The following is an 11,644-nucleotide window of genomic DNA, read 5'->3' on the forward strand; positions in this document are numbered from 1 at the left end:
TTTCAGTCCAACGATGACTTTGATAAAATACATATTTTGTGATGTGCAAATGGCTTTAGATACCTGTGAGGTCCATCAATGACCATATAGCATATATTCAACACAAAAAACAGCGGCCATTTGTTGTTGGCAAAGGGCAGCTGGACATAGAAAGGGCCCCGTTACCTTCCGGAGCTGAGGGCCGCATCAAACCTCAATCTGGCCCTGATCGGAACATTTATCATTATAGTGGACGCTCGGGTTGCGAACGCAATCCATGCGGGAGGCGCATTCGCAACCCGCGCCGCTGTTTCTGTGCACGCGTGTGATGCAATTTGGTGCTTCTGAGCATGCACAAAGCGCGATTTAGCACTTCTGTGCATGGGCGAGCGCCAAAACCCGAAAGTAACCCGTTCCGTTACTTCCGGATTCAGCGCAGTGCGCAACCTGAAATCGCACAACATGAAGCGGCCGTAACCTGAGTTATGACTGTAGTCCTAAATTATTCCTAAATCTGATCCAAGTGATGTGGCTGTCATCTGCCCCGCTGGTCACGGTGAAGGTGTAGCCTGCCCTGCGACTGCCAGACATCTTCTGCCCATTTCACAAGGCATTGCTAACACCTGCAAACTTTGAAACGACTGTATAAACACAGGGCGCAGTTTTTTTTTTTTCCACCCCGTAGGAAAAGAAATTGAGCAAGTTGAGATTTTGGGCACCCAAAGACTCCCGGCTGCGGTTTTTCCCACCGAGCCGTGGCAAAGTAAACAGGAACACGCCGTCCTTTGACCATGAAACGCCACTTCCACTCAGCCACGTTCCCAGGAACTTAAGTGAATTGGACTCCCTCTCTATAAAAAAGGCAGTTCTGGCTTATTCTGAACCGAGACGGGTTGAGAGGCAGACGAGATCCTAGTCTCTAGATCTTTCGATTCAGGCGAGAAGGTAAGGTTTGGCGGGTAACGTTTTGGGAGAGTGGCTGTGAACATAATAATTATTATTATTTATTGAATTTAAGAATGGGTGGTAGGACATGTTGAGGCTGCAATGTGCATGGTGGAGACAGGGGAAATAAGACTATTTTAGAGCCAAAAATAGGAGGAAGAGCATGGCTACAACAGCATGTAAAGTTAAAGGTAAAGGGACCCCTGACCGTTCGGTCCAGTCGCGGACGACTCTGGGGTTGCGGCGCTCATCTCGCTTTACTGGCCGAGGGATCCGGCGTCCAGCTTCCGGGTCGTGTGTCCAGCATGACTAAGCCGCTTCTGGCGAACCAGAACAGCGCACAGAAACACCGTTTACCTTCCCACCAGAGCGGTACCTATTTATCTACTTGCACTTTGACGTGCTTTCGAACTGCTAGGTGGGCAGGAGCAGGGACCGAGCAACAGGAGCTCACCCCGTCATTGCGGGGATTCGAACCGCCGACCTTCCGATCGGCAAGCCCTTGGCTCTGTGGTTTAGACCACAGCACCACCCGCATCCCTACAGCATGTAATAATAATAAATAATAATAATAATAATAATAATAATTTGTTACTTATACCCCTCCCATCTGGCTGGGTTTCCCCAGCCAATCTGGGCAGCTCCCAACAGAATATTAAAAACACAATAAAACATTAAAAACTTTCCTAAACAGGGCTGCCTGCCCTGAGCGCCGCAACCCCATAGCCGTCTTTGACTGGATTGAACCTTTCAGGGGTCCTTTACCTTTTTACTCCTGCCCTGTAGGCATATAATTGGACCTTTTCCCTCTAGTGGCAACTGACTAGGTTGTCCCCTGTGTAGACATGCATCTGATCTCTTTGGTGGCCCTGACTGGGCTGGTCTTGCTGAGGACCTATGCTGCAGCGCGGGACCCAGCCCTGGACCAAGCCTGGAGAGACTGGAAGATCACCCACAATAAGGTTTACCGCGAGGTGAGTCCCCTCTTAATATATATCAAACCCCCAACCCTTCTCCAGCGGCTCGTGAAATTAGGAAAATCCCCCCTGCGTTGCAAAAACAGAAAACTCTGAACAACCACAAGCGACACGCGGCCAATAATGTTCCAACAAAACATTTATGACGTTCTATTGTTTCACGATTCGAAAGCAGAAAATATGCAATCCGTCCATAAGTCACAAATAATAGGAGTCTAAATGTTCCATGAACAGGATTAGAAAGCTTGGGTGTATCTGAAGAAGTGTGCATGCACACGAAAGCTCATACCAAGAACAAACTTGTTGTTGTTCAGTCATTCAGTCTGTCCGACTCTTGAGACCCCCTGGACCAGAGCACGCCAGGCACCCTATCCTTCACTGCCTCCCGCAGTTTGGCCAAACTCATGCCAGTCGCTTCGAGAACACTGTCCACCATCTCATCCTCTGTCGTCCCCTTCTCCTTGTGCCCTCCAGCTTTCCAACATCAGGGTCTTTTCCAGGGAGTCTTCTCTTCTCATGAGGTGGCCAAAGTATGGAGCCTCAACTTCAGGATCTGCCTTCCAGTGAGCACTCAGGCTGATTTCTTTGAGATGGATAGTTTGATCTCCTTGCAGTCCATGGGACTCTCAAGAGTCTCCTCCGCACCATAATTCAAAAGCATCATTCTTCTGCGATCGGCCTTCTTTATGGTCCAGCTCTCACTTCCGTACATCACTACTGGGAAAACCATAGCTTTAACTATACGGACCTTTGTCGGCAAGGTGATGTCTTTGCTTTTTAAGATGCTGTCTAGGTTTGTCATTGCTTTCCTCCCAAGAAGCAGGCGTCTTCTAATTTGTGACTGCTGTCACCATCTGCCGTGATCATGGAACCCAAGAACAAACTTAGTTGGTCTCTAAGGTGCTACTGTAAGGATTTTTTTTTTATTTTGTTTTGACTATGGCAGACCAACACGGCTACCTACCTGTAACTAGGATTAGAAAGCGTGGTCAGTCAGTATCAAAGAACACTGGGATGGAGGCAAATTGCCTTTCAACAGTCGAAATCCTGCGGATGTGCCGTGATAGGTGATCCAACGTAGAACGCTTTTTCCCCGGATGACGAACCGTTTCAATGAATCTTTGTCGGCTGACAGTAATAGAAAATGAAGTCCACACTTAACAGTGTGGTCATCTCTTCTGGCCTCAAGGTCTCCTAAGGTCCTTTTTGGGGAAGTTGTGGTCCTGGGCTGCGTCCATTATTATAAAATAGAAAATTCTTTCCAGTAGCACCTTAGAGACCAACTGAGTTTGTTCTTGGTATGAGTTTTCGTGTGCATGCACACTTTTTCAGATACACTGAAACAGAAGTCACCAGACCCTTAAATATAGTGAGGGAGTGGGGAGGGGTATTACTCAGAAGGGTGGTGGGAATGGGTGATCAGCTGATAGGTGTGGAAAACGGCTGCAATTAGTCTTGCAGGGAAAGGCAAGGGGTGAGATGGCTAAAGATAGCTTTGTTATGTATAATGAGATAAGAATCCAATGTCTTTGTTCAGACCAGGTCTCTCCGTGGTTCTAAGTTTGGTGATTAGTTGCAGTTCAGCCACTTCTCTTTCCAGTCTATTTCTGAAATTCCTTTGTATTAAGACAGCTACTTTGAGATCTTTTATAGAATGTCCTGGGAGATTGAAGTGTTCTCCTACTGGTTTCTCTGTCTTGTGATTCCTGATATCAGATTTATGTCCATTTATCCTTTGGCGTAGGGTTTGGCCTGTTTGTCCAATATAGAGAGCTGAAGGGCACTGTTGGCATTTGATTGCATACACAATGTTGGAAGATGAGCAATTAAATAGTCCTGAGATGGTGTTTGATGTTGTTGGGACCAGTAATGGTGTTTCCGGGTTTATGTGGCAGCAAAGTTGGCATCTGGGTTTATTGCAGGCTCTGGTACCAGTGTCCATGTTGAGTCCTGTTGTTGTATTATTGTGGGTGAGGAGCTGTTTGAGATTGGGTGGCTGTCTGTCCATTATTATAAGCCAAGTGTCTTCCTTGCAGAGGAACTCAGAAAACCACCGGAGAACCATATGGGAGGAGAACCTCCGGATGATTGAAGAACACAACCGTGAAGCTTCGCGGGGAGACATTCCTATCGGATGGCAATGAACCACTTGGGCGATTTGGTAAGAGTCCGGCTCGTATCACGAACTAGTTAATCCTCTCTCGGTGCCTCAAATCACCAAAGGATTCACAGCAGAGGAGGCGACATTTGAGCTCAGGGTTTGCCAGCTCACTGATCAATTGAGCTCAAAAGAGATGCCCCAGGGGGCAGCCCTGTTCTGGGACGTTTTTAACATTTAACGTCTTATTTGTGTTTTGTATGTGTACTGGAAGTCGCCCAGATTGGATGGGGAAACCCAGCCAGATTTGCGGGGTATAAATACTAAAATTACTAATAATATAGTAATTTTTTTACTTATACCCCGCTCATCTGGCTGGGTTTCTCCAGCCGCTCTGGGTGGCTCCCAACAGAATATTAAAAACACGATAAAACGTGAAACATTAAAAACTTCCCTCAACAGGGCTGCCTTCAGGTGTCTTCTAAAAGTCAGATAGTTGTTTATTTCCTTGAAATCTGAAGGGCGTGCCACCACCAAGAAGGCCCTCTGCCTGGTTCCCTGCAACCTCATTTCTCATAGGGAGGGAACCGCCAGAAGAACCTCGGGAGATGGACCCCGGTGTCTGGGGTGGAGATGCTCCTTCAGGGATACAGGGCCGTTTAGGGCTTTCAAGGTCAGCACCAACACTTTGAATTGTGCTTGGAAATGTCCTGGGAGCCAATGTAGGTCTTTCAGGACCGAAGTTATATGGTCTCAGCAGCCCCTCCCAGTCACCAGTCTAGCTGCCGCATTTTGAATTAGTTGTAGTTTCCAGGTCACCTTCAAAGGTAGCCCCACATAGAGAGCATGGCAGTAGTCCAAGCGGGAGATAACCAGAGCATGCACCACTCTGGCGAGACAGTCTGCAGGCAGGGAGGGTCTCATCCTGCGTACCAGATGGAGCTGCCCTGGACACAGAACTGACCTGCACCTACATGGACAGCTGGGAGTCCAAAATGACCCCCAGGCTGCGCACCTGGTCTTTCAGGGGCATAATGACCCCATTCAGGACCAGGGAGTCCCCCACATCTGCCCGCCTTCTGTCCCCCAAAACAGTACTTCTGTCTTGTCAGGATTCAACCCCAATCTGTTAGCCACCATCCATCCTCCAACTGCGTCCAGACATTCACACAGAACATTCACTGCCATCATCATCATCATCATCAAATCAAATATCATTATTATTGTCAAAGACCAGAAAACAGATAATGACATTCCGTAATCGGATATAGCATTGAAGGATGAAATATAGATCATCATCATCATCATTATTACTTTTCTCTCCTCCCCAGACTAAAGAAGAGTTCATGCAGAGGCTGAATGGACTCAGCCCTGAACTGCCCAGAGAACGTGGCCGAAGAACAACTTTGTTCCAAAAATCTAACAACTCTCTTCCTTCCTCTGTGGACTGGCGCACCAAAGGCTATGTCACCCCAGTGAAAGATCAGGTGAGTGTAGCATCGCCACTTGGGAAAGCCTAAATGACCAAAGCCAGGGATTCAAAGTTGGCTACAATTATGGGAATCCCTCCGTTGTAGGGAGGGATGGAAGTAGGCGCCATTTCTCCACCTGTCCCAATGCATCCCATCCAATGCCTGCTTCTAGCCTGCTGTGACTCAACTTGTGCCAAAGAAAAGGGTTTTGTCTCACATCCCAGGAGCAGGAGGACAGTATAGATTTGTAACAATGGTTTGCAGAGGGACATAGTTCAGAAGGCAGAAGCTGGGAGATACTGGGTGGGGAACAGCTAGGAGAAGAAACCCTGGGAGAGAGAGGGTTAACAGATTCATCGGGATCAGACCGGGTGTTTTTACCAGGACGCCAAATGAAGAACAATAATAGATATTATTGAATATCTGGAAGTAAGAAACGAGAAACAAGCTGCTTTAGTGTTTATAGATGCTGAAAAGGCCTTTGACGAGGTTTCATGGGCTTTTATGAAAAAGATGATAGAAAAAAATGAATTTTGGGGAATCATTTGGGAGATGAACAGAAGTGACATAGCTTATAGGGATGGAAGGGAGTGTGATCCTTAATTGGGAGCACCGCCATTCCTAGGAGATGTGTTCTTTGTTCTCTCGCTGTGATTATTAGAGTTTCTAAGTTTCTATCTGGTAAGAAGACTCCTTTTCCTTTGTCCTGCTTATCTACTGCCATGGTGGGGGGGGCAATTCCCTGAAGCCTGACACAAATTGCTTGTCCCTTTTCACAGGGTAGCTGCGGGTCTTGCTGGGCGTTCAGTGCCACTGGAGCCCTGGAAGGTTATCTCGCCCGGACAACTGGCAGGCTGGTCTCGCTGAGCGAACAAAACCTGGTTGACTGCTCCTGGCAGCAGGGCAACCAAGGCTGCAATGGAGGGTGGCCAAGCTGGGCTTTCCAGTACGTGATGGATAACCACGGACTCGACTCGGAAAAAAGCTACCCCTACGTCGGACAGGTAACCTCCAGACAAAACCTACCATTCTGCGATCCTGCGGCCTGTTCGCCACACTCAACAGAATCTCTTTTCTTTCTCCGTCTTCACTCCTTTGGGGCCAATCAAACTTTAGTAAGGGACAGAGGAGAATTCTTTTATTGAACTTAAGAGGCTTAACCCACCTCATCGGCACTTTCAGAAGTAATACAGGACCCTGAACTTCAACCAGTCATATAACACGGAGAAAATAAAGCTCAAAAAATTCAACCTGGGAACACAATGGGGAGTTCGGAGGTCCTGTTAAATTTAATTGCAAAACGATGTACAAAACAAGTATCAATTAAAGAATGAATGGTAGTTTATTTTTGCTTTCTCTGGCATCTGTTGATTATTTCTATTATGCAGCTTTTCAATCAATAAAGCATTTAAATGAAAAAATAAAGAACGACGTTGTGCCCTCCCAAAGAGAAAATGCAAACAATCGCTTGCTGTTTCTTTGCAGGATCTGGCTTGTACGTACAAATCTGCAGACCTTGCAGTCAGGATCAACGGCTACGTGGATATTCCGAGTAACGACGAGGCTGCGCTGCAAGAAGCCGTTGCCACTTATGGGCCAGTTACTGTGGCACTGGACGCCTCCGACTTTCACTTTTACAGCTCAGGTAACATCCTGGAGAGATGCAGCGATGAGTCAACCCCCAGGGTTGCATTTGAAACAGTCATCCACATAGGGAATCTGGAGAGTTGGGGTTTATGATCCACCACAGGAAAACAACGAGATCCCTGTTAGATCGGCTCATTGCCCCCTCTGGTCCAGCTTCCTGTTCTCACAGCAGCCAACCAGATGCCCACACCAGTATCCCGAACACAGGACCTGAGGTCAACAACCACACTCCCCAGTTGCTATTCCTAGGAACTGGTTTTTGAGGACAGTAGAAGAGTAAAGGAGCCTCCAACTGTCCCTATTTTCCAAGGACAGTCCCAGATTTACAGAGCCATTTGGTTTCTGATTTAACCCTGGAACATCCCGCTTTTCCTTAGGACGTCCCTATTTTCAGGGGAGAAACGTTGGAGGGGGTGGAATAGGACGTCCCTCTTTTCAGGGGAGAAACATTGCAGGGGATGATAAAGGACGTCCCTATTTTCATAGAAGAAACGTTGGAGGGGATGGAATAGGACGTCCCTGTTTTTATTGGAAAACCGTGGAGGGGATGGAATAGGACATCTCTATTTTCACGAGAGAAATGTTGGAGGGGATGGGGTTATGCAACACACACACTCCGAGCAGAGGAGATAAGTAACAATATGACCTTTGTTTCCCCTCCACCCAGGAGTTTTTGACTACCCCAGCTGCGGAACATCCTTGAACCATGCTGTCCTGGCCGTTGGCTATGGGACTCAGAATGGGACTCCTTATTGGATCATAAAGAACAGGTAGGGCGGAGAGCCCAGGTGCCCAAAAATGATGTGCAGTGCTGTGGCCCTTGGGGGCTCATTGACCATTGTCGTGGAGGGCAAGGAGAGGGGGGCTTTGCCTGGCAACTCGGGGGAAATGGGGGTACGTGGGTGGAGGGAGTGTCCACGTTGCCCCTAGGATGTCCCGGATCCAACCCCTCACATTTCCAGGTCACATTGGGTGAGACTTCGGTCTAAAATCCCGGAGCTGCCACTGTAACCCGTCAGAATGGACAATACTGAGCTATACAGGCCAATGCAAACTTCCTTATATTCATCAGTGCCCGGCTGGTGGACATCAGGCTAGCATCCGAATCTTGTCGGGGGTGGCAGGAAACAAGGGGCCCTGAACTGCAGCGTGTTCCTATTTCCAAAGGGTGTGTGGCGTTCCTTTGATTTAAGGAATTATTGGGAGTGGGCGGCTCCCAACAGAATATTAAAAACACAATACGGCATGATACAGCTAATGTAATTCAGGGCCATTATGAGCCATTGGCACTGCAAGAAAGAACGGGGAAAGTTTATAACTTATTTAGGAGACCACTGTAAGCAGATGAAAACATTAAAAGGGTAAAGGGACCCCTGACCGTTAGGTCCAGTCGCGGACGACTCTGGGGTTGCGGCGCTCATCTCGCTTTACTGGCCGAGGGAGCCGGCGTCCAGCTTCCGGGTCATGTGGCCAGCAGGACTAAGCCGCTTCTGGTGAACCAGAGCAGCGCACGGAAATGCCATTTACCTTCCCGCTGGAGTGGTACCTATTTATCTACTTGCATTTGACGTGCTTTCGAACTGCTAGGTTGGCCGGAGCAGGGACAGAGCAATGGGAGCTCACCCCGTCACATGGATTCGAACCGCCAACTTTCCGATTGGCAAACCCTAGGCTCTGTGGCTTAACCCACACTGCCACCCGCGTCCCTAATGAAAACATTAGCAGGATTTTAATCCCACTTGTAACGTCCACAAATATTATGGACAATCTGGAAGAAATTAAGACTCCCATTTGCACTTTCTGAAATGATACGTGAGCCAAAGCGCAGCCTGTCCTCCGAACTGGGCACCATCTCCGATTTCTGTTGTCTTGTAATGTCTACAGAAAGGCCCACTCTAGGACAAATCGTACATTAAAATGCCTGCGTCTGCGAAAGTAACCGAGAGGTGCTGCATGTCGGGAGATTGCTTGCACAAATGCGTAGATTGCACCAAATTTCATAGAGAGATGCACTCGCTGGAGAAGTGCTGGTGAACTTTCAGGAAGAGTTTTAAGTAAAATATATATATATGTCACAAATCGCTGCAGAAATGCAGAGAACTGAATTTTAGTCTGGAAGGATGTGAAACCAAGAGAAGCAAAACTAACAGGTCCATGCATTCTTCGTCTTGACCCCCACTCTCCTCTCATTGAACAATTTTCGTACTCTCTCCCCTTCTATCTTCCTTTCACAGCTGGGGTCCCGACTGGGGTGAAGGCGGCTACATTCTGCTGAAAAGAGGGTCCAACCAATGTGGTGTAGCAGAGGTGGCTAGTTACCCAGTGTAACCAGCTACGGGTCCACAAGCCTTTGGGGATTTTCCACCCGTCAAAGCAACAAAACATCAGGAGCGCCGACCTTTCCCCGAATCTCTTTATCCGGTGCTTGCCAAACAGAACAGAAACGAAATTCGGAAACCAAATCATATAGAGCACCTCCTCGGATACTTTTAACAATAAAGATTTGTGCATGTGGTTTGGCCGTTTGGAGTGAGTTAATTGCATAACTGCCTGCATTTCCTAGAAGGTTGCATTCGGTTTGAACGAGAGTCCCTCAGTTTACCCTCAGGAACTTCAACCACAGTCAAACCTCGGTTGTCGAACGTAATCCGTTCCGGAAGACAGTTCGTCTTCCGAAAAACGTTCGACAACCGAGGCGCGGCCTCCGGTTGGTCGCAAGAGCTTCCTGCACTCAAGCAGAAGCCTCGTCGGACGTTCGGCTTCCGAAAAACATAGTATTTACTTTTGGGTTTTTGGCATCCGAAATGTTCAAAAGCGGAGCCATTCAGGCCAAGGTTTGACTGTACCTCAAGTTTCCATCCCCGAGGCAGTGGTGGACTTTGAAATCTCAGCGGCACCCTGTGCACTGTGAAAAATCCGCCTCCATCATTTTTGCGCCCCCCTACCCCACCCAAGGGCACCTTCTTGGCTCGGTGCCCATTTGGGCGAACTGGTCTTGCCGCCCTGAATCAGACTCTAAGACATTGTCATTCTTACAAAGCTCCCCCCCCCCGTCCATAAGTGTCACAATACTCCACCCCCTGACCATTCTCTGTCCCATCAGCAGGTTCCCCACCTGTCCACACGCACCCCCGTTTCTCTTCATCTCCCTCGTGTGTCAGGGAGACTTCATTGGATGTGGGGCTCAAGGGCAAGGCAGAGGGCGGCAGGCCCGATTCCTCACCCCCCATCTCCCCTACTCCCTCTGTAGACGGGAGATATTGAGCGAGGGGATGTGCAGCGAACAAGCCGGCCAGAATTTGGATCATGGGATGGAGCCGTAACAGAAGGGCAGCACTACCCCCAGAAAAAATAGAAAGGAAACAAGAGTTTGGGGTCCACTTTTTTATTTTATAAGATCCACTTACCTCTGGGTCAGGCGGTGTTGGACGTCCGAGACCTGGAGATGTCAACACGGGGGGGGGGTTTGCAGCCTACCTGTGGACTGCCAATGGTAGGCTAGACCTAGGAGCAAGAATTCCCCAGGGGGCCGGGCCCAACTGGCCAATTGACTCATCGCCTTGGTCCATTCAGAGTGTCGGGTGTAAAATGAGGTCTCCTCCAGCCTCCCTGTGATTTCACCATCTCTTATTCATACATTTTGCCTCCATGCTACACCTTGCTATATGGACTTGTGTCGGCTGCCATATTCAGGGGGCCAGGTATGATTTTTCTTCCCCCACCTGGCAAATCAGGTCGTGGTTTTTGCCTACATCACAGCAATCATCACAACCGTGTTGGGTAGAAAGGTTTTCATTGCCTTCCACACGTGGGTACACGGAGCCACTGCTAGCATTTCGTTGAAAATATTGGCGCTGCCGCTTCCCCGTCCGAAACGAGAACGACTTCCCTCTCTCATCTTTTGGGATGTGGGCCTGCTTTTATTTGTTTGGATAAGGGGCCAAAATGCAATTCGAGTTAATTTTCTGGGAATTGGTATACTGCGATAACGAATTGCCATTTAGCGTTTGGGGGGGGGGTATGTGCAGCTTTGCAGATTTGGAACACAAAAACCTACCTCTTCCTCAAAAAAAACAAAAGTTAGCTTGTAAGGTGGGGGCAACAGCCAAAACTGGAGAAGTAGGTTTCAAGGGCAGAGCGCTCTCTGCTGGAAAAAAGGTGTTTTATTTGAAGGGAGAAGAGGGAAGTTTCTAATGTTAGTTGTAGAGTGCCGGCTGAAATTGCCAGTTGCAACGGTAGAGGAATTTGTCTCGGGGGAAAGATTCAAAAACGGGTATTGAAGGACTTTTTTTAAAGAGCAAGGCACTTGTTTTCAGGATAACCTCATCTACCAAGGTTGGACTGGTTGTACATGAACACAAAAAGCACAGTACTGTGATCCTCAGTGTGGCAACTGCTTCGCAACCCTCTGCCCCCCTGGTTCCTCCCATGGTATCCGGAAAGGGTTTCGGCGAACCATCTCCTCAAAACTCAACAATGCAACGAGTTGCTCTCCCTACTCAATTCCTCTTTCCGTGGCTCAGCCT

General features: G+C 48.3%; 1 protein-coding gene across 1 annotated transcript; it reads left to right on the forward strand.

Annotated features, from left to right (window-relative positions):
- Positions 1 to 857: 857 nt before the first annotated feature.
- On the forward strand, positions 858 to 9,547 carry LOC117039669 (cathepsin L1-like). Its single transcript, XM_033136849.1, is given in 9 exon segments — positions 858 to 924; positions 1,738 to 1,898; positions 3,938 to 4,013; positions 4,016 to 4,062; positions 5,331 to 5,486; positions 6,251 to 6,475; positions 6,957 to 7,116; positions 7,786 to 7,888; positions 9,353 to 9,547. Coding segments are annotated over 8 exon segments (990 nt in total). The 5' UTR covers positions 858 to 924; positions 1,738 to 1,769; the 3' UTR covers positions 9,447 to 9,547.
- The last annotated feature ends 2,097 nt before the right edge of the window (positions 9,548 to 11,644 follow it).

This window comes from Lacerta agilis, chromosome 18, assembly GCF_009819535.1.
Source record: "Lacerta agilis isolate rLacAgi1 chromosome 18, rLacAgi1.pri, whole genome shotgun sequence".
Lineage (NCBI taxonomy): Eukaryota > Metazoa > Chordata > Lepidosauria > Squamata > Lacertidae > Lacerta > Lacerta agilis.